This window comes from Sturnus vulgaris, chromosome 1 (assembly GCF_052056855.1).
Source record: "Sturnus vulgaris isolate bStuVul1 chromosome 1, bStuVul1.hap1, whole genome shotgun sequence".
Lineage (NCBI taxonomy): Eukaryota > Metazoa > Chordata > Aves > Passeriformes > Sturnidae > Sturnus > Sturnus vulgaris.
The window spans coordinates 116,209,540-116,237,094 of record NC_142243.1 but is presented as its reverse complement, the minus strand read 5'-3'; the positions used below and the strand labels follow the sequence as shown (position 1 = coordinate 116,237,094).

The 27,555-nt window shown below is 34.2% G+C and overlaps 1 protein-coding gene and 1 long non-coding RNA gene across 6 annotated transcripts in view; one reads left to right on the top strand and one right to left on the bottom strand.

The window, feature by feature from the left end:
• Positions 1–27,555, bottom strand: part of SNTG1 (syntrophin gamma 1) — a 318,906-nt gene that overhangs the window by 46,723 nt on the left and 244,628 nt on the right. For all 5 annotated transcript variants that reach the window (XM_088174809.1, XM_014881643.2, XM_088174814.1 and 2 more), the window contains 2 exons: positions 24,162–24,200; positions 4,160–4,276 (listed from right to left, as the gene is read on the bottom strand). In XM_088174809.1, coding sequence (XP_088030935.1) covers positions 4,160–4,276; positions 24,162–24,200 — 156 coding nt within the window. The remainder of the gene's footprint in view (positions 1–4,159; positions 4,277–24,161; positions 24,201–27,555) is intronic.
• The window catches only part of LOC148225436 (uncharacterized), a 39,971-nt gene that overhangs the window by 1,494 nt on the left and 10,922 nt on the right, over positions 1–27,555 (top strand). The window contains exons 2-3 of the long non-coding RNA XR_015807316.1: positions 26,911–27,033; positions 27,427–27,550. This is a non-coding gene — a long non-coding RNA (uncharacterized LOC148225436). The remainder of the gene's footprint in view (positions 1–26,910; positions 27,034–27,426; positions 27,551–27,555) is intronic.

The window sequence follows — 27,555 nt, the reverse complement described above, 5'->3', positions numbered from 1 at the left end:
AAAAAAAATAAATCTCTAAACTGTTTGCATTGATTAAAATACATTCAGAAATACCAAGCACTGCCTCAAAGCAACAACTAGCAGAGACCAGACTGTTCCATCCAGGCAATGCTTCGGAGATGTCCTCCCCATCCTTACAATGCAGCTCCTTGGCATGCAGCCTGCTCTATGCAAAATGATGATACTTCCCCTGGGAACTTGCAGTGGTTGCAGTGAGATCCTGAGAGGATGCAGCCCTTGAATTCATCTCACAGAGCCAGGGCCCTGTCTATAGAAAACATGTTTCTCACCACTTTCCTCCTTGTAACTGCATGCCACTATTTGCTCCCAATCACCTAGAGTGTTTGCAAATCCATAAAACCAGTCTCCAACCTTGCAATGTCACAGACACTTACCCCACATGCCTTGAAATCCAGGGGGAAACAAGCATGAAATAACACAGGCAGACATTCACTTTCTTTCTGTCTTACCAAGATTTATCTACTCCAAAATTCTAACAAACTAAGATTTGAAGAAGAGTCTTTTCTTTTCCTCTTTGTTTTGGGATTTCACGACTGCTTTTAACTGTATTCATTTTAGGCAACTGTTTCACTCAGAAAAATGCATATATAAAAGAATTAAATTAGATCACGGAAGGGTGGGTGTTAAGACTTAAATGAGACAGAAAGGGGTAGTTGAATGTATTCAGTAAGGGAAGTGTTAAGGCAATATCAGAAGAATGTATAAAATCTCCAAGGAAAATGCAAGCAGAAAACAGGAAAATATTAAAAGTTTCAAAATACAGAAGAAGACACAAAATAAAATGAAATTGAGGTTATAAATGAAAGAATAATCATCTTAATGGTAAGAAACTTTGGACAGCGGCCCATATCCAAAGGAAGACAGCTGTCATTAAATTTGTTAGGCACAATGAAAAGGTTAATGAAAACATACGTTACTGCTTCTACAAGATTCAAGATAAACTTTTTAAAAAGTATTTAATAGTTTCCAGAGCCCAACGAATAAAATATTATACGAATCAATTTGTCTCTTATATAAAGCAAAAATAACCATTAATAGATCAAAATTATTTTGATGTTTTATGAGAAAATTCTATCCCTAACTAATTTTTTGTTATAAACATTACAGTAATGGAAAGTCCTTTAAGGAAATAACAGGCAGGAATGAAAAGTTCAAAAGCACAGTGTTATAGTTCCTCTTCTATTAGAATTTTTTTTTATTTGCAGTCATTGTCAAATTCACTCTTCACTATCTTATTGAACTGTGGGTATTAAACCACAAAACTACTCTTTCTGCTATGGACAAAAAGATAAATTTCTCACCATGAACAGAAAAATGGGGAGAGGAGTCTTGCTACAGCCCCACTGAGCCTACAACACCCAGTCACACCTGATGAAGTCATATTGTGCCATGAGGAAAAGTCGTTATTATTGCACCTGAAGCACAAAGTCATTTGGAACTATGTTTAAAAATTTACAATAGGCTCCATTCCTTGGGAGAAAATATAAGAGCTCCCTCTTCTCCCCTGGTTTCCTGCTTTTGTTTGTACCTGTAAAAAGGGACATCTTTTCAGGTCAAACCAAAACTCTTTCTGTATAAAGATATGTGCAAAGCAAAGGCAATTGTAGAATTAAGACACCCACAGAAATTGTTGCACCATTCACTTTTAATGTGTGAATTTAAAATATTGAGTAGCAAAAGAAAGAGTATTAGTGGATCTTTCTCAAGTAAATTTCCAATTATAAATTGGAAGAAATTGACACTCACCAGACTGGACATAATTAATAATTCTAAAGAAGGAAATCTACCAGGAAATAATAGAAAAAACAATACTGACAAAAAAAAATTCTTTAAAAATTTTATAATGCAAGTAAGAAACACCAGGATTTCTCCTTTATCTGAGCATGGGAAGTAGAAATTCTATTGATCAAAGAGATTAAAAGAGGCAGGGGCAGGCCGTTGATAGACACTGTTTAAACACATGCTTCTATTGTGTTAGACTTTGGTAGAGGCTGGGGAAATATTTTTGTTTGATTTTCTGGTTAAGAAAGTTTGAAGGACATCCCTTCTCAGAAAACAACTTTGTCCAAGTAGTTTATACAGCACATATTATTAAAACTGTTTTTATTCTAACTTCACTTTATACATCATCTAAAAAGAAGCTCTGAAACCTCCACTGAAACTTTTTTCATATTTTCTAAGCCCTGGAAGAGACAAACCTGCAGAATAGCAAACATCACTGTATCTGTAAAAGTTTGCATATAGAAAATAGGATTTTAGAAGTTTATTATTATACACATTATTATTATACGCATTAAATGTTGGAACTGGATGATCTTTAATGTCCCTTCTAACCCAAACATTCTATGATTCTATGTCTTTAAGGCAGCTCTGTAGGAACTCTTTCTCTATCCTAAAAAAAACATGCTTATCATGCTTCCCTCCTACTCCATGAAGAGAAAATATTTTTCTCTGCATTTGAACAGTTTTTGTACTTTAGACTAGGAACCAGAATCTGGCAATACAAATTCATTTTCTGCTTGCAGCTGAGCTGAAACAAAAGCTATAAAAACTTGAGGATGGATTTCTTGTCTTACACAATAGCAGCTTGCCAAAATTTTCTTTACTCACATCACCATGATTCAGATCCTTCATATAAATATGTTCCTTTCACACCCATTAATCACTGTTCATCAGACCCCTACAAGTATATCATTCCTATAAATTTATTATTCTTTAGTCAAAAGGCTTGTAGTCTCTTCCATAGTTCTTTAAAAAAATAATCTTCTTCTTTTGTATTGAAAAGGATTTCTCATCATTGATTCTAGTACCTAGAATGGACTTGGTTTTACTTGACAGACAGCAAATTCTCAAGTAGGTCTGGCAAAGACTGGAGAGCTGGTTTTGAATTAAGGTGCTTGTTGGCATAATCTGACATTTTAATCTGATTTTGAAAAATATCCACCAAAAAAGTCAAGCACCCATTAATAGACTTGAGAGAGCCAAAACCCCACACCCGTGAACTAATCTACAAACACTGAACACATGAAGTTTTCAGCTCATACTTACTTCCATTCCCCATTCCCATTCAAAAACATTCGTATGTTTTTAAACCTTTTGCTCAATGAACACCAAGAGTTACTGATGATCAATCTAAAGATTTTTTAAGATGGCTTTGAACTACCTCAGGAAGAGGTTGCCTCAAGAGGTGGTAGATGCCCCATCTCTGAAAACATTCAAGACCAGCTTGGAAAGACTGAGGAACCTGCTCCAGTTGAAGGTGTCCCTGCTTGTTGTAGGGAGATTGGACTAGATGACCTTTAAAGTTCCCTTTCAACCCAAACTATTCTATGATTCTGTTTCAGGCAGGAAAGAGCTACAGCCTGGATCTGACAAACACAGGGTTTAGCAGCAGTCAGAAAGGTCACCCAATAAACAGGAAAAATTAATCCACATGACTGTTCCTGCTGCAGGCATGGGACTGCTACTGTCTCCTTAGCAACTGGCTTAAAAGTTAGCTAGAGGATCTTTACTGCAGCTTTGATGTACCATAAGGCCATGAAAGTAAATTGTTGAGTATAAGACGAGAGCTAAAATTTTGCCCAGTGTTCCCAGTTGCACCCAGTGAGATTCTAATTAAGATATTTAACTTAAATAATTTCATTTGATTCTCTACCTTCCTTTTGGGTGCTCTCAAGCAGCAAAAACTTACATTCAGGATGGAATCTAAACAGAGACATATTGCCATCTCCACAGCATGTAAAAAGCTTGGATATTTCCACAGATCTCGGCACTTTCACTAGAAGGATTGTTCAGTTTAAATCTAAGCATCTTGCTTCAGGCCTGTTCTGTCTGCCAAAGGAAAATTAAAAGCTCCCTTTTAACATGACCAGATTTCTCTTTTATTTTTCTAAAATTGATTTTCCCCCACTTAAATTGTTCATTTAAGTAAGGGAAAATAAATTCTTGCTAGATACCCAGTCATCTGATGAAGAGCTGTTTTCTATCACTTCTATACCACACACCCTGGAACTTTTCAATACTGTTAGTTGCAGTCCTGCTAGCCCAATGAGTGATACCTCATTGTGAAAGACTTGTACACATTACATGACATTATTTAACGACATTTATTCCTACTAAGCATGAGAAACATACTTACCGGAGGTGCTATAAATTTATACAGGGAAGATCCCCTCAATGCTAGAAACTTTGGTGTGTACATTCGGTCCTGAAGGGAGTCTTGTTCCCGTTCTTCTGTCCAGCCCATGTAGACTATCTGACAAAAAAATCAGCAGTGTTGACAATTTCTCAGAAATTTTCTTGTGTTGCAAGTATTTCACATGCATAAACTGATGTCTGTCAAATTTAACACAGCTGTAAACCTTAAACCCCAGACACGGGGTTTTTATAAAGGATGCATGTCAGGACAATGCAAAAAACAAGAGAAGAAATACTTATTGTACTAGCAAAACCAAAAAACCTAAACCACATACTCCAGGGATGTTAAAGGTGTATTCTACATATCTCCTGACTGATCATGTCAGTGAAATTTAATGCAAGTGAAGTGTAAGGAACCACAAGTCAGGAATCGTAAGTCAAGCAGCTGGTATTACACAGCAACATGGATACAGCCTCCACATGCAAGTTCACAGTTACGCATTAAACAACATAATCTTACAAATTTCATTTCCAATTAATGTAAATTAATTTTTTTTCTCTCTGAAAATCTCTGTGTAGGAGTTTTGAACCTTTTTGCTTAGAAATAGATTAGCAGACTGTTTTCATTCACTGTTTTGAACAGACTTCATTTACAGCTAAGAAGTAACCAGAATGCTGTAGGCCCTTACCACTACCTGCAGATCTTCTGACACAGATGTTGAACTAGAACTTATTCCTACTCACTTTAGGATGTAGTTTCCTACCTATCCTATTAAGTTTGAGTTATTGAATATCAAATCCTTAGAGAGTAGAAGGACATAAGTCACCACTATGCCAACTTCTGAAGAACCACTGAACAGGGAGTAGACACATCATGGAATATTTGATTTATAACTGTGACATTAGTAATAAAATACAGTTTCCAGTGTGCTTGGGTACACTACTGCCATGGAAACAGTTCAACCCATATTTCATACAGTGCTGCTAATTGGATAGATCTATTTTTAAATGCCTCTGTGAAAATGATTTCTACACTAACAATGAAGGTATGGGACATTCTCTGTCTTAAACGTCAGTAATGATCATGTAAGGAAAACAGTAAAAATTACGTAAGGAAAAGGTAAAAAAGTTACTTACAACAAGTTTGTAAATGCAGTGCACTAATGGTATGAATGTCCCTAAAATGAATGTTTTTACTGCATGCTTTATCCTCCCAGATTTTGAATGTTGTGAGCTTTTTGAAAAGAAATTTACACTAGTTTATTTCTTTACTTTTGGACAAAGAACTTTCAGCAGCTTTTCTTCATGGAATATGCATTAAAATAAATAGTGAGTCTATTGTTTTTCTTTTTCTCTCTTTTATTTTTTTCTTGGAGAGGCAGAGGAGATCGTATTTTTTTATCATAACACACATGAACTTATTAGCTTTTTCAAAATCCCCTTGTATGAAATCAACACTACTAGTCTGTCACAGTTTATTAGATATTTTATGGTCTATAAACAGAGACAGGGAGATGCTCCATTTTTCTCATACTACAGTGACAACTCAATACTTAATTATTTTGTCAATATCAAACACTAAAACTGTCATATAGTCTCAGGTTCAATGAAGAACATATGTTGAAATATCTGCTCGTTTGGTGACTAAATAAGTTTATAAAAGTCAGAAAGAAGACAGATCTGTACCACAGTATTCAACCATCAAAAAGGGTGCTAACTGTGCATTGTTATGCAATAACAATTAAAAAACCCATGTTCTCTGAAATCTCATTCATTCCTGAATGAAGAACTATTCAAAAGGAAACAAACAAAGAAACAAACAAACAACTGACTGGTAAAGAGAAGTTTTGAATTATTTCAATTCAATGTTTATTCAAATTTCTCTCATTTCTGCTGTTTCATATGCTATCCATAAATAAGATCCTCATCCCTCTGATTTGACTGCAGCCTCTAGATCTCAGTGACTGAGGTGGGTTACACAGAAGTATATAACTATAAACAAATTGTACTACTATGTGCAGCAGTTTGGCACATTTTTCCATCTATAACTGAAAGAAAATGTATGATCTCTAATTTCTAGGAATTGAGACATTTATGCTTCAAAATTAATTCAATTGAATTCATCTGGTATAATCTTGATTTGTTTCATTAAAATTGGACACACAGTAAGATATCATCTTCCCTGATGATATTTAATATCACTGTAACAGAGTATGTAATCCCTTCTTAGTGTTTTTCTTTCATATTTCTGTATCTACTATTCATCACAATAACAGGATACAGTCACTCATGCTGTGCAGATGTACTGATACTCCATATTTGATTGACTCAATACTAAAGTAGCATGAAATTTAAGGCAATTGCTCCCTTAAATATTTCTCCTTGCCTCTGCAGATCATGAGGAAAAATTAGGCTGATTTTCCAGACAACCTGCTGCACCAAAAGTTTTATTAACAGAAAAGTAGTTCTCCTTCAGACTCAATACCTACTATTCAACATAGAGAGGGCTGTCAAGCAAAGATTGTATGATTATAATTAGGAACATTTACAAATTTGTTTGAGTGCATGTGTACATCCACATACGTGAATTAAAATAGCACAGGCTGTATTCTGGAAAAAAAAAGCAAAACAAATACTTGTTACCTATTTTATCAGATAATTCTGAGAACTATGATAACTTTCAAGTTCCTAAAGTGATCTCAGTTTATCTAAACATACAGAATGTGTGCAATTAAATAAAATATTGCATTTTTTTATACAATGAAAGTAAGAAACTGTTGAAAATTTTCACTTCTGAGGTAAAACAGATGACATTTTTGAAACATTTCTGTTACTGGAAAACGTTCCGACTTCTAAAAGAGCTTTGACCTATAAAAACTTAGAGAAACTTATTTATTGGAAAGGGACTGTAACTTAACAAATTAATAGTTCACGCATATGTATGAGCTGAAATATTGGATGAATATGATATATGACTGAGAGTTTTTGGACCATATCTCAGTGCAGCTGCACATGTGGACTTGGCAAATATGGCATTTCATGAGATTATGAAATTTAATTTCTGAAAATAAATGCTTAGCACAGACACACCATGAATGGATAGAAATGTTAATCACAAATAGTACATAGTGTGCTCCTTCATAAATTCAAAAATCTAGTTACTTTTTAATCTTATCAAGATCATTTGAGTCCCTATAAAACTGTTGATTGTTATCAATGAACATGACAAGGGTGGTGAAAACAGATTTTATTTATGATTCATATTCCATTTGAAAGATAATTTTTGCAGTCTTGGTTTCTAACTTACCTCAAGCAACTCATTCTTCAAAATCAAATGGTTACACAAATCAGTTAACTTAGTGGCTACTGGTTCAGTAACAAAGATTCAATAAGTCATTATGGTTTATGAGTTGAATCACGGACAGTTAAAAAAAATCTATATTGAAATGATAAATTAAACAGGACAATTTCTTCAGTCAAAAATCCATAATCTTGTAATTTAATATATTCTTAAATCACACAGACATCCTAATCAAGCAAGATAAATTGCCATTTTTTATATCAGTCCAATATATTGCAAAAAATGGCTTAAATAGACTTGATTATCAGAGAGACTTTTTCAGACTTTTTACACAGATTTCATTATGTTTTATGAAGAATAGTAAGACAAAAATACGAGAAAATTTCCCCAAAATGAAATGTAATATGTATGTGACATCATAAAAATGAAGCAATTCAAAGATAAGAACAGATACACTGACAGCTTTTTATCTTGCAAGTCTGATACTCATACTTACATTATGTGGAACTGTGCTGTAGGGCAACAGGATGAACATGGAATCAGAAGACAAACAAAAATGTCAGACAGCACAGAGGGAAAGTAATGAGGGATGAGAAACTCAGATAATGCCCTCTACCCTGGTTTTAATATAGTTTTCTCTATGTTTTTAAAACTCATATTCTGTATAGTCTAAAAATTCATTATAGTCAACTGTCAGCAGAGAACCAATAAAAGCCACACTTGAAATGTGGGGGAAAATGGAAGAAAAAGGGTGGTCATAAAACAATCATTGGCAAAACCAATTCTGCTTAGGATGTGGTTTAGGAAAAGGCTTAGGATTTTTATGCTGAGTAAAAAAATTTTTCAAAGTCAACAGAAGAATTAATCACATAAAATTTTGAATGGGTGCTAGAAGAATTTTGCCCTATTGCAAATGTAGTCAAAATGTCTCAGGTTTTCAGGTTTGTGAAAAATCTGCTAATCTTTCCATAGTTTATTTTTAATTTCCTGTGAATTATTTTTTATCTTCCTCATTTAAAAACATCCACTAAAACTTTAGAGCTATCACTGACAAAGATCATCTTCATATTTTTGAACCATTCAACTACAAATAGTTTATTCCATCTAAGATTGCACATGTATTGTATCTCACAGCTTAATTTTCTTCTGTGTAAGAAGTGATCTTGCTACCAGACCAAGGCTGAGTATAGGTTTTCCATTTGACTTTGTCTTGTTCTATTTTTTAAATGACCACACAAAAATTGAGGAAATATTATCAGGTCTTAAATTAAAGTGTCAAAGAAAGCAGAAAATACTTCTTAAACTATGGAAGATGATTTTTCGCTTACAATCCAGATAAATGAAAACTGGTATCAAAGACTGAAAGCAAAGTACATTTGCTTTCTTAGCAAACAACATCTTAGCAACAACAGAGCAAAGACAGATGTTTACAATAACAAAACTTGCCTGGACCTTCATAGAGTTCTATCCAAAATTAACAGTGCTGTTTGAAAAAACGTGCATGGCAATTTATGCTACATCCAACAGCATCCCATGAGAAAATTTAGCACATTCCCAGTAAAATGTACTGGATCTTGCTAGAAATCAGGACTACATTGACTGCTGCATGCCATCACTCCCTCCACAGGATTGAAAAACGATGGCTACATGTGGATACAGCATAGTTTTCCAACCAGGTAAAGAGCTATGTGTTGCTTTTCCAGGTTTCTTCTTCTTGTTACAATCTACTAATCCAGAGAAATATTTTGTCTCACACATTCGGTTTTTCATCCAGTTTTACATGTTAATAGTCACAGCTCATTTCAAAGAACTCATTTTACTTATTTAAGACTTCTAAGTAGCTGTTTATTGAAATAAATTCTTCTAACGACAAAGTCAATTTGAACCTTAATTGGGCAACTGTGTGCCTTTGTCAAAATGTCAACATTAGAAGTTGGGATTTTTTGCCTCTCTTAAATTATTCAAGTCAATGCACAATTACGTGTATTTAAAATTCATTACAATTTGAATTTGTTCATTTTAATAGAGGTGATTAGCATTTAGAAAGCGCAGACTTTTTCCAAGAAAGACCTTATGCAGCTGTTATTACAAAGATGGATTTGGATGCAAACTGCAGTATTAGATACCCATCTATATTAATTTTGCAAGTGCATGTGAAATTATGAGTAGGAATCAGTACAAAAATAGCTCACGCTAGTCCTGTCTTCCAGGATATTGACTATATAATTAAAAAAAAAAAAAAAAAAAAAGAACTACAGTAGATAGCCAGCATGTGGAAAACTCCCTGAAATGAACAAGGGATGAGTGCATTTTATAAAGCATTAAGCATTTTTCTCCTAAATAGGTATGGGAGCTCGATGATGAAAAAAAACCAATCATGTGTTATCTAAAGTAATCTGACTTCCTCACTTGACTGGCCCTTCTCCTTCTTGTAGACTTCTTTTACCCACCACCATAATTCACCTTCTGAGCAATTTAGCATATCCCTGAGCAGGTTCATTTGATTGCCAGGTTTACCACTGAGGAGATTCAGTCCTGATGATATCAGAGGCATTTTACAGCTAACCCTAGAGGCTTCAGATTTAACTGATACTCTCAACAGAGCAGCTCTCAGCAAACACTTTGAAAATGTGCAGATCTCACACATTTCCTGACTAAAATAATTACTACATATCACACTATTATCATTCCCCCTCCTTTTACTGTTGTATAACTGCAACCAGTAGGGTTCTGCTTTATTTTCTGGAAAAAAAAATTAACTTTGATATATGGCCATATTTGAATTACTACCTGTTCATTTTTCACCTACTGAATTCAGGAACAGGCACAAGAAAAGCTGCAAATTTTAATCCAGGATAAAATTTCTGGGGGCTTTTGAGAGTTTAAAATAGATAACAGTGCAATACAGCAAGCTCAGCACTCAGTTGAAAAGAAAGTAAACATCATTTATTTTCAAGCCTAGTAGCTTCACTGAGTTTAAGACTATCTTTTGATTAATAGCATTTTCTTCCTCTTCTAAATGTACACAGCGTGCATATTTCATGCCCTAAAATAAAAATAGGTCAAACAAAATTATTTCAAATAATCAAGCTGGAGGGCATGACCTCTCCCTTTTGATGAACAACATATCACATGCATCTTTTTCTCCTCAGGGTAGACTACTGAAAGATGCTGAATGAAGAAAAAGATCAGAATATTACAAGTCACAAGATAGTGTCTTTCAGATTTTTGATGGTGCCTCTGAGCAAACAACTGACATATTTCTTTCTCTTAAGTACCAGGGCAAGTGAAATATTTACAGAAACATTTAATAACATTCTTAACTTGTCCCAGGAGTACCTTTCAATTAGATTTCAGTGACCGGTTACAGATAATTTTTTGATTTTCTGTTTCTCTGAAAAAGACTGGTAAGCAGAACTTGGACAGGACTAGTGAAATTTAGGCTCTGATCTCTGTGAGATCACACTGCTCATGCAGCTGCCTTGCTCACATCCTGAGCTTAGTGAACTCAGCCCAAAGGACACGGTAACAATACACATGGAAGAACTCCAAATTATTGAGTATACATAAAATACAGATGATGGGGAATAGGTTGTTTGAAATTAATCATAGCAAAAAATGTTTTCAGTTTGCATAACTTCAGAATTACATTTCTGTAGAATTAGATGTTTACACTTCTAAGTGCTCACAAAGCCAGAATAAACCTGCAAATGATCAATGTATACTTAATATTGTTTTTAAAGTCCCTGCAGTTGCTGTTTGCACAGCAAAATATATATACCTGAGAGAAATCCCTTTTTTGGTATCAGTGACTTCACTAGATCTGACTTGAAAATATTTTTATACCTTTGTGAGAACAAAGCTTGAAAACTAGTAGTTTACGTATATATGTAAGTATATAAAAGCTTTTTTAGATTTAAAATATTATATTTAAATACTTCATGGAATCAACATCAATATTCAATAGAATAAAGCTATTCATGGGTATTGTTTTAATTTTCATTCTCAATAATTTAAATGGCAACTGATGAAAATAGCTATTAATGCTTGCAAAATTTCTTTTTCTGCTGAGGAATAATTATGTTCATTCCTATCTGATTATCAAAATAAAAAGATTTCTGCAAGCTGAAACTGTCCTTAAGACTTTCTCAGGTCTCTCAGAAATACAATTATTACTTATAAACTCCCAAAATAATAAAAATAAATAAAGTCTCCAAAAATTGAAATGTTTTAGACCAGCATTACATTGCCTTTCAGAAATTCAAGAATTCTTTCAAGCACTCAATGTATGTAACTGAAAAAATAAAAAAGTCAACAAGACATGAAACTTTATTTTCAAAAGTAAAATTGGATTTCAGCACAGATTAACTTTTTTCCAAGTTTCATAATCTATGCTCAGTTAATGAAATATTTTGAATAAGGAGAGTGTGACTGAAGAAGTAGATATGGGTTGCATTTATTTTTTCCTTACCAGCAACACGATTTTGCTGTGAGAAGGAAGGTGTAGGAAAGGTCAGCTGGTGGATAGGTAAACTTTTTTTTTAATGAAAGAACAATTTATGCAGCTTCAGGGAAAGTTGTTAATTTCTAAGAACTCACAGCACCGAGAGAAGGACTGCACTATTACAAAAAACTAAACCATTACCTGAGCCCAAGTTTCACGCCAACAGAAATGCAGATAATGAAGCAATGATTAGAGTAAAATAAAACCCCAAAATATCATAGAATCCTTCAATGATTAATGGCTGCTGCAATCAGAAACACGATGGTAAGTGATGCATGGCACTGTTGGATATGACGTAGGCAATATTTACAACTGTTAATGGGGACAGCTGTCTCTTTTAAGCAAAGTTAGCTTTTGAATTTTCTTATTTTATTTAATTTCCTGGTCATTGTATATCCAGAAATCAGTGTATAGAAGCAAAGTTCAGAGAGAAAAGGGAAACAACAATGAAGGCTTTCTAGTGGAGAGTCAGTCAGAAAAAAAACTGAAGGCCACACAGCTCCCCTACAGAATATGGAAATCTGCAAATGAGAAATTTTGGTGCATCTGCACAATTTCTTTGGAGAATCAGTGCTACCATTGCCAGTTACTGACAAGGAAAAAAAAAACCAATAGGTGGTATAAAATTTTAATCAAATCAATAAAGAATACTCCCTAAGGTAATTTTGTCTCTTATTAGCTATAGCAAATAATCTTTTTTCTAATGATTTCACAGTTTTCAAGATCATTAAGCAATAGGTCTAATTAAGCTTAATTTCTAAATAGAAAATTATAATAATTATTTATTTATAAAAAAGAAACAATACAGTAAAACGTCAGTTCAAATCATATCATGTAATAAGAAACTGTAAATTAATCCATAAATTTAACACATATAGATAAAAGAAGTAATTATTTTTTATTAGAAAAAATCAGACAACACTTATACACTTATCTTCCTTTACCTCAAAATGTATTTCAAATATATCTATAAGAGAAATGAAGACTACTTTTGAAAAAAAATAACAGTTGAACAGATAAAACTTGTATTTAAAAAAACTAGTCCCAAAGATCTTCCACTATAGCTAAATAGAGATAATGTTATGGATCACTGCTTTTCTCTTTCACCTGCATTCAGAATTTGAACTTTCAATCACAAAAACCTGAAAATAACCTGTTTTTATGAAAACAAATAAATACTCTGCAGTTGAAATTCAGAGTAGGTACTCTGATAGATCTGGAAGAGACTTACTTACTATGTCTGTTTTGTAGCACTACGGCAAAGAAATTAGGTAGCAAACACCACTGATGCATTTCGGTATTTTTTTAAATAGTTACTTCTCTTGGTGAGAGATGCTATGAAATCCCTATTCTTAAAGATAGTCACAATCTGATGGGGGAAAGTCCAGAACAATCTGATTTATGTAGGCCATTCTCTGAGCAGGACTCTGACCAGATAACCTACAAAAACTCATCCAATATAAATTATTCTGCGAACTCAAAGCAGCCATATCTGTCTTGGAATCTGTTTTAAAGTAGTCTTGACTTACAGCTCTTAGGAACACAGCTTCAGCATTGTTTTTATTAAAGTTCTACATTATTTCATTATTATATACAAACTATATGTGGTAGTTCACATTTCAGAATGCCTCTGTAACTGCCTAGCATTTTCTGAACATCCCCACTTTTTACCTACCCTAATTTTCAGAGTGTATCAAGTTTCTCACTGGAGATTTAATCCTTAAAATACACTCTGTAAAGGAATTTTTAGTACAGATTGCTTGCAGGTAAAGTACCCTTGAGATTGACCATTGCTCACAAGCAGCAATGGAAGATGTATCTTATCACTCCTTCTCAATTGTAAACAGGAGGATGAAAGGCTAGGATTTGTGAAGGACTCTGATATCCTATAGACATTGAAGAGGAAGGGGAAAAAGGAGGTGAGAAATCAGATGAGACAAGAATAAAGTTGCTAGTAAAGGACCAAGGTAATGATATATAACTTGCATTCTTACACATTCTTAAAGTAAATAAAATTCTTCTTGGATTATGAAGAAAGAAGGGAAAATTAAGCTACTCCAGAATGACTTTAAACATCAGTTTGCAAACAGTGGTATTAAAATATAAATGTGTTAAGAAAGAGAACCAGAATGCAGTCCCATTCTGAAAGAGCAAGGCAAGGTAGAGGATAACTACTGCTAAAATACCCCCTTCAGAAGCTAAAAACAGTATTTTAAGGGATGAATAGATGAAGAGCGTGATATTCAGTATGATATTAATTATTTTCATGCTTCTTTCCATATCTTATTTATTAACAAGGTGGGTTTTTGGTTTTGTTATAATATAGACAGTTTTAATTTTTCTGGTGTTTAGATTGAACCTAGGCTATCCTGAGGATTCTATAGCTGGTCATATGCCAATAGCCTGTAGGAAGTTGTGTTCATAACATTCACTGAACTCGTGTTGTTCTTATTGTTTGACAGTGGGGTGATGCCTGTCAGTAGTTGATTTGTTTCTAGCATCTCAGCATTTCCATTAATTTTTCAGTTTCATTCGAAATCTCAGTCTTTACAAAGTTCCAAGTGAGACTCATGTTGCAGTATCAGAGCTTTCTTCCACTAATGTAATTTATTTGTTTTTAACACAAAGTGTCCCACTATTATGAGAAAGGGAGGAATGCAACCCATAAAATTAAAAGTGCATTCTGAATGAAGCCCAAATTTCAGTGTAAGATGTTGAGGCTCTTTATCCACAGAGTTCTACTGAGGGACAAGCAAGCTCCTTCACCCATAGAAAGATAACAAAAATCTCCTCAGAAGGTGCCATCTGTCTGATTGAAGAAGAGATCCTGGTGAAATAATTCAAGGCCTGTGAAGCGCAAACAGTGACCTGCGGGAACATTATTTAACAATTGACGGATGCAAACTCATAATTAATATTTAGCCAGAAGTCACTCGTCTCACAGAGAGCATCTTCTCTTTTAAGCCTTTTTTTGCAGTCTCAGAGGTCTGGATGCTATTTGCATAATAGGATCAGTTCCTCTTCTTTCCCACTGTCTGGGTATGGTTTTGAACAGCAGCCTACTTCAGCAGGAGGGGAAGCAGAGGCGGCTGCATTATTCCACCTACTGCCATCAGGGCAGGCGCCTGGGAGCAATAGGTTGGAGTGATGAGTGACTATTGCTTCTGCTAAGCAAGTGCTACAAACAGTAGGCTGTTAAACAAATAATGGGAAGCAGCGGGACTTCTGAATGTGTATTTGCAGAAAGCAGCTAGAAACTGTACCTTACTGTATCTTGATCCAGCTGGACTTTGTGGATGCTCTTGACTTGGCTCGGGTGACTCTGGCCACTCAGCATTTATACACTGGCAGAGCCATCAAGGTGGAGATCTGTTTTAGAGCAAGAAGCCCAGGCCTATTGTCTACCTGTTTACACCTCCTCACACCTTCAGATCTGCATGTTCTACATAAGTAGACTTGTTTGGATCTGGTTATTTTTCCCAACCCAGCATTGCTGACAGATATTCCAACAAGAAAAAATTTCTTCTTAAAAAAGATAAATAAATAATTTTGTCATTTGTCAGCTCTTGAGTATAGTTTTTTTTGACCTGACACTGCTAAATCTCTATTTGCTGTGTCATAAAACATGACAGACTTACTAAGTTTTGCTTCCAAAAATACTAAGATTGAAAGCAAGTATTTTCTAATATGCTAAACATATAACGGATATTGCTCACTGAACGGTGTCTCCTTACCAGGACATATAACTCTTCGAAAAGACAAAAAAGTGTTGTAATATTATGTATTTCTAGGGGATGTTTCTGCATTTGCAAATAGCTACATTTAAAAAAAAATATTTACCATTTCCCTTCACACATTTTCAGTGATTAATACTTCTCAGTGTTCTTTTTTCCTTCTTCATTTGTAGGTAACTAATAAATTATCAATTGCTTTGTACTGTTACATACATCAATTTTTTTCTGAAACTGAGGTAGCAACTTTGTCACTGGTCCCGTGGACTATTATTGTGATGAGAGAGAAAAGAGAAATGACCACCTGCAGCCACAGAGTTCTGTTTAACCACTGTTCTTAGAAGTTCAAAAGAATAAATATTTTTCCTATCAGAAACTATGATTTGAAGCACAAAACACCAGCACAGATATAAAATAAGTAATGAGAAAAATGAAATGTTATTCACTTCTCCTCTTGAAGTAAACTGTAATTAAATATACCTTATTTATGCTTTTTTGAGTCCCATATGCTCCTCCAATAGAAAATCTATAGTTAAAGTATATGCTTCATTGATTCCAATTAATTTGTTTAGATGATACAATTCGCCAAGGAATAATGTGCGTAGAGGCTTACTGAACACCTTCCTCCTAGTATACTAAAATTAATGTTATTCCTGGGAACTTTTACACTCACTTCATGCAATAAAAGAGGCATTGCAATAAAGCATTGCAACATTTTTATTTCTAGCCTCAGCCTCCAATGAAAATTACAATCTGACCAGACAGAACAAATTCATATCTGGTAAGCTACAGATATTAACAATTCCTTATTTAAGATGAGGCTAGAGGAAAAAAAAAAAGAAAAAGTTTCCTCTACTTAATCTTTCTAAGTATTACTGGAAAAAAATAAGCAAAATAAAAGGAAAAAGAGAAGAAAAACCTATTTATTTTGTGGATATCATAGAATATGTTGAGTTGGAAATGACCCACCAGGATCATCGAATACAACTTCTGGCCCTGCACAGAACACCCCGAAGAATAGCATCATGAACATGACAGCATTGTGCAATCGCTTCTTGAACTCAGATAGGCTCAAGATGGTGACCCTGTTCCCCACTTTTTCTTATTTTCTCTTTGTTACCACTTCTCAGGAACTTCTACATGACATATGCATCATTAAGGCATCTATTTCCAATCAAGAATGCTGAAAGTTGCTTCCTGTCCTCCAGCTTTGTTAGCCTGATTGGATAGTGGCTATCTCATCCAACAGAAAGATACAAGAAAAAGATGGAAACATTCATTCTAATAAAATAAAAGCTTCTTTCTTGGTTTAATATTTGCTACTTGTTTCCAGTCTTAGATATCATAAATATCCAACTCCTGCAGAAAATCTGTCTTTGAAATTGTAGACATCCTTTCCACTGTCCTATTCATGTTACATATCCAATTTCTTGGGTAAGTGGCAATATATCAGATCCAAATATGTTTAGACACTTAAAGTGGGATTTAGTCATGTCATGCATATAAATAGAAGATGGGGTAAAATGACACAATAAAAGCAATGCCTTTGATTGTTATTTAAACTCAGTGCTTTCTCACTGTCTGACCTCATCATAGATACAGAATTATGCTTCTGGGGAGAACAAGTATTTGTTCATGTCATATTGTTATGACAGAACAGGAAGCAATTATTCATTTGATTACATCTGCTAGAGCATTCTGATTCAGAGCACCTCAAGATGCACTCAGACAGGATCAAGTTTTATTAAGATGTTAAGTTCACCCTGTTGCAAAAGGTCGCGGCTGAAGTGAAGGTCCATATGATTGTAACCTAGAAATTACAGCACTCACAAAGTCAGTGTGTCAGAGCTGTATCTTTCATCTTCTAACCTAACCACCAACCCGCAAGTTAAGGTATAGGACCCCCGTTGAAGCTGTGGCACTATACAGAAAGACACAAAAGACCTGTAGGATCAGAAAGAGCCTGAATTCATATCAGAGTGTACAAACAAGGTGAAGGATCTGGTTAGAATACCTTCATCTCAAAAGCAGTAGATCAGGCTGTCCACTTACCAGTTAAATACATTTAAGCCATAGCTATCACCCAAAAATAAGCATAAATATATAAATTTTTAATACACATGTATTTATTTATTTGTATATTTATCTGCTTATTTGTTTAGAGCACTAATGTACAATAACTAGTAATTCTTCTTCCCAAACTCAAAAGTAAGTAACAATTTGTTATTTACTTATCAATTCATTGTGTAGCTGTGGTACATATCTGTTTATTTCACTCATTTTGAAAGGTCGACAATGGAGAAAGGCATTTAGAACTGAGGGGGTTCTAAACACATTTCTAAACATTTCTACTCATTTTTTTTTCACCTATTTAAACCTTTAGTGGAGATACAGTATATTCACCCTTGCATTGACTAAAGTATGAACACACAGCCAACACAGATCTGGTTAATTTAATTGGGTCAGGAAAAGCTATCCTCACTGAAAAGAGTTTTCAGGGAGAGATATTAAGACTGCAGATGGGGGAAAAAAAGGTAATACTTGTAACACTAATGAGTTAGTACTGGAAAAAAATACGAGAAAATAAATGAGAAAAATATGTAAATGAGGATGAAATTCTACTTGAGGCAAAATTGAATTTGCTGGACATGCAGAAATGATTTCACGCACAGCTTGAGACTTATATTTTGAGATTTAAATAAGAACTTGATCCAATCACTCTTTTGTATCATCTAAATTTCCAGCAGGTGTCCAAATTACTACCATCCTCTCATGAGCTATAAGGTATGCAGCCCTAGGACAGAAGCCTTGCTATCCAATAACTGCATCAAGTGACTCACAACATGAATGTTATCTAGCTCATCAGGTAATCAACTAGCTTCAGGAAGCTGTCTGACCTTCCTCTCAAAAGTCAACATGGTTTCCTCAGCCTAAAATCTTTAACAATCTACTGTGTGTATTGTCCTTCTAAAATTTTTTATGCCCTGAAGTTCAAAAGCTATTCTAGACTACAATGTAAAAGGAAGAAAAGTCTTTTATTGGCCACAGGAAGCAGTTTTTCTAACAGACTACCTCAGAAGCATCTACAATAATTACAGAAACTACTCAGGAAAAACATTTCATGTCAACCACAGAAACCTTTTGATATAGATAGACAGATATATATAGATAGATAGAGATATTCAGTTTATTTTACAGAAAGTTCAATAAAGTATCAATAAGCAACATAAGCCTTTCAAGGGTATGTTATGCAGCAATAATCCATGCTGAGTGCCATATATGGCTGACAATGGCAGGGAATTAGCCCAACACAATTTACACCCTATTGTGCACTTCTGCTTAATTTAACAGCAAGAATTCTGCTTCTCCTGTGTGTTTCTATAACCATTTAACAATAGAAGTTTTATTCCAGAGGTTTTCCTTCAAAATGATCCTGATCAAATCCTTACTGTGACAACAGATGGTGACAGAGCAGATGTATCATTGGATCTGAAAGTTCAGTACCTGTCAATCAAGAGCTGCAGGATGGCTACTCTGAGGTACCACAGAACAGAATACTGGAAAATAATTAATTCAACAGTCATGCAAAATTAGGAAGAAAAAAATCAACAAAATACACTAACTAGTGGGAAAGAAAACATTGCTCTTAATGTACTTCAAGAATAGAGTTGATTTCTTTTGAGGACATGGCGTATTTCAGAACTCTCTGTTTAATCACTGTATTCAAAAAATACCAATACAATAGCAATGAAGATTATTGATCTGCAATTAGTAATAAAAAAAGAAAGGTATGTGTTGTCTTTCATACAGCCGTTTATCAGTAGAACAGATGTTGTCCTGTCAGTCCTATCAATTCACCTGAGCAATGGAATTCACCTTTTCAGATGCAATAGAGATGCAACACATCTGCAGCAAAGAACACTGCCTTGATTGACAGGCAAGACACTCATCATGGCATTTGTGTGTACTTACCTTTATATAGTACATATAAGTTAGGTTTTATTAAATAAACTCGCTGAGTCAAACTTTTAGAATTTATTTTAAATGAGATTGTTCTAACTGTAGAACTTTAATAAAACTGGAAAACACCCTATTAACGTGGAATATGAGGTGATAAAACATAGTTGATCTGGTACAGCTGTGTATAGTTGCTTTTATTACAGAATATAAGAAGTAAAAGAAAATGGGCATAACCATGTATATTTGTGAATGCCATCTGATGTATCCCATCACCCCATTCTTGGCCACCAAGAATGTAAAATGTCTGCAAAACAATGGGGTTCTTGACTGCTGAATGTGACATGCACAATGATACCCCAGCTTCTGGCCTCAGTGCAGCATCAGTTAATTATGGCATTATCTTGTTTTAAAACAAGTCATAGCTAAACTCTCTTTCTCATTCTCACATGATTCTTGTTATTAACTGTCAACTTTGTTGACCAGCTACCAATTCTTTTCCCATAAAGCAGAAAAATTCTAAAAGCTAAAACTAATGAAATTTCCTATCTTCTATAGATATAAATATTTCAAAAATTCTCATGCTAACTGTGGAATTAAGAGTAATAGTATTCAACAAAAAGGATTTTTAAAAAATTATATTAAATTATTAATTAATATTTTAATATTATTAATTTTTCCCCATTATACTTTTGTTAATCAAACATATGAAAGGTGGAGGGTAATAGCCTTTGTATTCATCCTAATAGAGATGAGAGATACAACACAGGAAAATAGTTTTAAATAAACTCCTCTGCCATGATATTTTTGTTTCATGTGAAACTTTGAGATTTGACTGTTGCCCACATAGTAGAGAAGAAAATGTCTATTTATTACATTTGTGGACATGTATGTGAACATAGCCATGCATCATAATCAATGAAATGAAAAATCAACTCCCCGAATTCACCATGTGTGATATCTGCTTTGTACCACTGCCTTGTTGAGTGAAAGAAGTTAAAATGGGAGTCAGAAACTTATGACTTTCCCAGATGCAATTTATGAGCATTTTACTTACTTGTTCACATAGGGACACGAAGAAGTGAACTGCAGGCCAGACTAAGATTTAGATCTAAAGCTTGAATTCCACTGTGTACCTAAGCCAGATGTTGCTAATTCATCCTTCTGGCATGGCAACCAGTAAAGGCCAAATCCCAATGAATCACAAATAGCAAATGGGAGTTATTATGTGTAGCAAAATCTCTAGTAGCTGGAGGCTACGTTTGGTTTCTCACCCTGAAAAGGATCAGAGGGTTTTATAAGGACTATCTGATGTTCATTTCTCCAGATGCTATCAAGTCGATTTTCAGCCGAGATCAGCACATTTGTGAATTCATGGTGGATAATGAAAAGATCGGGAATTGAAAAGGAATGGGCAGCGCTTGTCCTCATTACACCACCACAGTTTACTGACGTGTCGTCTGGAAAGTGCTAGCAGGGAGTTGATGCTGCCTTTCAAAACTCACCTGCCTAATGATGGCTCTCACAGGAGCTGACATTTGCTGTAATCAGTGTGACACAGGTCAGGAGTTCCAAGAAAAGGAAACTTGCCCATGCCTCTAGTCCCATCTTGGCTGATCAACTGGAGAAGCCTCTGGCTGAAGCCTTGAAATATTCCATTCTTTGTGCCTCTCTGCTATGAGGTCTATATAATTTTTTCTAAGGATTTATGGAAATTTTGTCTACAACATTATATTTTTCAGTGCATATTTGAAATATGTAGTATATTTTGAGTCCAAAATTATTTTTTTCTCAACTACTTGCAATTATACTCTTAAATGCTACTATTTACATCAAATGCATACAGTTCCAATATAGAAAACTCAACTAAATTTCTATTTTTTATCATTTCAAGTGTTCTTTTCATCACTGTCAGCTTAGAGAGGGGGAACATTATTTCCCTCTTGTTCCAAAATCTTTGTCAAAGATTTTTTTTTTTTCTTTTTGTCTATGGGGTCCTCTTCCAGCATTTTTTGCATCATCTTTCCACCACTATTAAATGTACTACCACCATTTTGAGAACTTCTTATTGCTTCATGCTGTCCAAATAATTACCACCTTCTTATCAATACCCGTCATCTTTGATCTTTAAACTTTAATTAATACATCTTATCTTTCTAACGATTTTCCAGACAAACCTGCTTTCACAATTACTGCATTAAAGGAAAGCTGCCACATTATGTGCAGTCAACAAGTCTTTTCTAATAACTTTTTCTTTTATCTTTTTAACTTGCTGCAACATTGAGATGGTTGGATAACACTATTGGAGTTACAGCATCTTACACACCTATGCAGGTACATTTTTTTCCTCATTGTTATGCTAACACTTCTGTCTGTGCTCCTATTTTCTTCTCCATATCAAGAATATTTTCATGAAGGAATCCTAAAGGTTGGTTCCCTGACTCTAGTTTGACAACTGCCTTCATTCTTTACTTAACTAATTAAAATCCACATATATATGTATAAAAATTCTAAGTGAAAATAACCTTCAATTACCCTGGTACTGCTCATTAAAAAAAAACCCGTGTGTATTTGTTAAGTGAAATTAAATATGCACACCAGTTTTTTAAAAAGCCTACTAGGATGAAGACAACTTTCAAGTTCATGATGTGCTTGCAGAAAGAAGTTAAAACTAGCCGTTCAACCTCTTAGATAAAAATTTATTTTATTTTAAAAAAACAAGATGACAAGAATATTTGAGATGGTATTTCAATTTTTAGATAAATGATGTGTTGATAGAACAAGTAAAAAGTCCTGTTTCTTCCCTGCATACCACGTTAGTATTTGCTGCACATGAAGACAGAAATTAACCTTACATCTGTGTAGCCTTTTCTGACTCTGCTCAAAACTATTATTTAACTATTTCACTTAAATTAGGTGATTTTTGCTAAATTCTTTTATGATAAAAAACTGCAACCCTCTCTACATACGGTAAGCCCAAAAGAAAATCTGTTTTTTAATTCAATGTTCCCTAAAATTTCAAACATCCACAGATAAGTAAACCTTTTCTTCTCCAATATTTGACAGCCAACAAAACCTTACCAGTCTCACTGCCCATCAAATCAGCCTCTCTCTCCAGTTTGACCTTTTGACTGAGTTTTTTGAAGTGCTCCACAGTAATTCCTTTGGAGTATAATGATTGGTGCTGATGAGAGATGAATGCATTATAATTGCAGGCTGTCCTAACAGCATGGCCAAAAAGCTACTCAAGCCAGGAAAGATATTTTTGCTTTCCATAGGAGTTCTAATAAAGAATAAAATGCCTTCTTCACCCTGTGTGCCAAGGGTTCCAAAACAGTGGAGATCCTTGAATTATATGTTAAAGTGGTGGGACATTATAACTATTGTTTTGGGGGTTTTTTTGTTGGTTTGTTTTTTGCCTTTATTTTCCACAGTAATAAAAGCAAAAAGGTAAGTTCAGGGTGAATCATAACAGTGAAAACGGAGCCAGTTAACTGCTTTTTGTTCACTAGGCAGTATCTTCTTCCTGCCTTTGAGATAGGAGCATATCTTTGCACTCTGCATCTGATGCTATATAAACTATTATGAAAATTCCCAAATGCAAATACTAACTTCATTTATTGTAGTTTCATTTATACTTACCAATATAGTTGTTATTATTGTTAATAATAGTAGTAGTATATTATTTTCATTAATTTTTTACATTTGTGGATCTTCTCAAGAAGAAAACAGAAAACAAAATAGAAGTATCTCCCTCCTTGGTGACATACACTCAGCACAATCCCATATAAATAAAGTTGGACTGGAGAAAGGGAGCTGAGAAATATGGTGGCTAACTGAAGATTTGGTCTAAGGGAGGTGAAAGCACTTTTCTCCCTCAAATCTGTCCTCTTGAAGTCGAGTTTACAGCTCAGTCCTACACATATTTCTCTCCTCTACAAGGAAGCAGTTTTTCCCTTCTTATGAATCAGGTTGCTTTGTTTCCTCTTAACACATTTCTTAAAAGGAAATTGTCATTATATTATTAATAATTGTCATGCACAACATATACATAATTAACTTCATAGTGTACTGAGTTTCACCCTGGTGATTTTTACTCATACTTTCTTTACATAGTTGTGCAAATATTAATTTTTCATGCCTTCACTTGTCAATAGGCAAAAAAACCCCAAAACACAAAAAGACCATACATTTTTAGAACTTTGGAACATTTATTTATTCTGGCTAATGATATCATTCCCCTTTTATAGAAAAGTTGGTAAGACACAATCCAAAGAAAAGTATATACCTGCATCAAATAGGTTAATTTAAAAACATTAGTTATGTTCTTACTTTGATGAAACTCCAATTCCCTTTGAGTTGAGAAAGTAAAACCACCAAGATACTCTCTAAAGAAAATCTACTGAGAATTCTTCCGGTAGAATAATGAACAACTACCACACAATTAAAGATAGTTCAAGTGAGAATTAAAATTATAAATTAAAAAAACTCCAAATGTTCTTTTTCTTACCTGCTGGTTTACAGGAAAATTCCTGTTGATTTTTCTAATCTATAAAAATGAATAAAGAAATAGATTAATACTCAGTCACTAGACTGCAAAACAAAACAAACAAAAAAAAAAACCCTGTATTTTTGACACATATATTAGACCCTCCCTTCTAAATTATGCTTGCAAAAAAGAAAAAAAAAATCTCCTGCGGTAAAGGAACTGAAACCTTTGGCAGCTCATTTGAACAGTGGGATACTTCTGTGGTCACTTTGTGGTTCATTCTGCTGTTTAGAATCAAGGAGAGGTGCATACATGCAAAATTATTTCTAAATTCTGAAACACTGTGTCTTTTTCTTCTTTTTTTTTTTTTTTTCTTATTAGAAGATATAAAATAAACTCGAATATTTAACTCTTAATTAAATTATTTCAGAGCAACTCACTGCCAATCACCAAAGTCATGAAACTCTAAGCAAGTTCCTTTACTTAAGAAATGATGAAGATCTGGGCTGGAACAGCTTTGGAAACATCCCTTACTATACCCTTTTATCCTAGGTGCAAAATCAAGGATGCAAAATGAGTTTTGATAGTTGTTCAAGTAATTTTTTCTTAAAACATTCAACAATATCCCCAGGTGAAAAGCAAAGAGCAAACCAGTCTGAGACACCTAATTCATGAGGAGCATCTGTTTAGCCTTGCAGTTCATGGACTCCATCTGAACAAACACTGCCAGCTTTCTGACACAAGTATCCAATACAAAGAGAATTATGTGTACAATATGCCCATTCCTACCATTGCTAGAAGAAAAATATTGTTTTTTAAGCATAAGCTTTAAAAGCTTTTGACAACATAGTAAATCTAAAATTTGCATTCATTCAGATACTTAATAACTAGAATAAAAAAATATGTAAATAAAGACAATGTCAACTAGGTACCTATGTAGAATGTATCTGAATAATCTGGAATGCTTTGAAACCACAGTTTAACATTAAATTTCTTCAGCCAACCTTCAACATCTTTTCAGAAGAAAAGAAGAATCACCACTGAGTTTCCCCCAGTGCTTACAATATTGTCCCCAAACAACTACATGCAGAGATGTGAGTGGCAATGTGTTTTGCAGACTTCAGAACCAGGCTGCAGTGGAAAGCTCTTTGAATTCCTCATGCAAATATTAAGCAAGTCTGTCACTGACATCCCAGAGTTTTGCTGTCAAAGGATAATTCCCACTGTCAAGAACATGCTGGCAAGAAATTTCAGTTGGTTTTCAAATGTATCCTGCATCAAAAGTGCCAGAAGAGCATTTCTACCCTTCCTTCTTGCATGTGCATCAGTCTCAGATTTCTGCTTTCTTCAGTGTTAAAGAGGAGCAGGGACAGAGTTGCATTAGAGAAGCAAGGACATTCAGTAGACAAAGAAATTGTATAAAATTAATCTAAAAAAGATACCAACTATCTTATGAGATTTTTTAAAATAAAAAGCAGATAAACCCCATATTTTGGATAAAATATTTTGAAGACTTCTGGGATTTATTCCTAAATCAAACATTAATTAGTCCAGCATGAGAAATACATGTTTGTGTTAGTAGAAACTATTAAAGTCCTTGTCCAAACCAAGTATTTTCATCTAAGAAAAGACTACAGCTAATAGACTGAAAATTTTAAGTTCTGAAAAAACAATGTTAAGAAAAATAAATGTTACCTTTCTAAACAAAATACTGAAAATATCTACTTAGTAGCAAGTTACATATTAAATAATTTATTACTTTTTTAACCTCAAACACAGAGATTACATTTTTTAACAGATACAAAGTACATTAAGTGCATTGTGTACTGTGAATGTTCTTCTGAAATGTAAATACATACTTTAAACATCATTTTCTCATTCAAAAATTTCCAGCTCATTTTCTAAAGTACAACCTAAGCACCTATATTACATGGTTGTTTTAACTGCTGTTATTCTGATTAATTAAAATAACTATGTTTATCTTTCAGGGAACATGGTGATTTCTTGAAATGCATTTTTTGAAATTATTTTACAGAAACTTGAAAACTGTATTATAGTTGTTCAAGTCTACCTGAAACTAAAAGTTTATTAGTTTTAGGAACACCTAAATGTTTATCATTCACATGCATAAATATTGGACATTACAGAATAAAAAAGTTCTACAATTAGACAGCACGCATATGGTCTTCCCTGCATGTTACAATGTAAATTTAATTTCCTGATCTAAAATATTTGGTAATCAAAATCTAAAAGTAAACATTTTCCAGAAATGAAAATAGAAAAGAAAATATTCTGTTACTTTACTGTTATCTAAAAGAGAAATGTTGCTTCAGTCTTCCATAACTTTCCTGAGCTCATTGTGATAATATATGTTATTAAGGACAATCATAGCACACAACTCTATGTAACTGATGCAATTAAATTAAATTTGTTTTCATCAGAGGACACCAGTACATTACACTGCAAATATATATGAATATAATATTTCTAAATAAAACACACTAGCAGATCCTACACTAAAAAAAGAGATGTTCTGAGAATATTCTTTAGAAAGATGTGTTTATACAGAGCAATTAGAAATCAGGAATGGCACAAAAGGAGACAGAAGAAGAAGCTAGAAAATAAACTGTTTGAAGACAAAGACAATATAGGCTAATTTCAAGCCAGCAAGAATTACCTATTTCTACATCAAACACAAAAAAGCCAGGTGTTGAGGCATCTCTCAGCAATGATATTCTATTCTGATTCAATTTCCATGAATGCAAATTAGGAAAAAAACATCTAAGAACACCATAGAGAAAGAAATTTGGGAACTGATGATCAATTCAAGGAAGTAGGAAGAAGGAGTCAAAAAGGTGGTCTCTGCAGCATCTTGCATCTGACAAGCAAATAGGTAAGTGGTGATAATACAAGACCAATAATGGAATCATAGAAACATAGAACAGTTTAGACTGGAAGGAACATTAAAGATCATCTAGTTCCAACTCCCTACCATGGTCAGGGACCCCTTTCACTCGACCGGGTTGTTCAGAGCTCCATCCAGAGCTCTGGCTTTCAAAATTTTCAGGGATGGGAAGAATATATTTTAGTCAAAGCTATCAAAGAAGGTTGGTTCAAAGCATAATTGTTAATGGCACAAATACATTTTACTAGGCATGTTTCAAAAATTCATCTCGCAGGATGTTAGGACATCTTAGACATGAAGAATACTGGGCTGGGAGATGATATGAAGTGGAACATAATGAAAAATGTCCCATGGCTAAATTCAATCATTTTTGTGCACTAGATGTTGCAGCCATAGATGGATATTCTCACAGTGATGGCTGTGCCTGCTCTGCAGAGGAAACAAACAAGAACACGGAACACAGCACTTCTCAGCAGGTACACAAATGAGCAGGCCTTGGCTTCAGGTGTG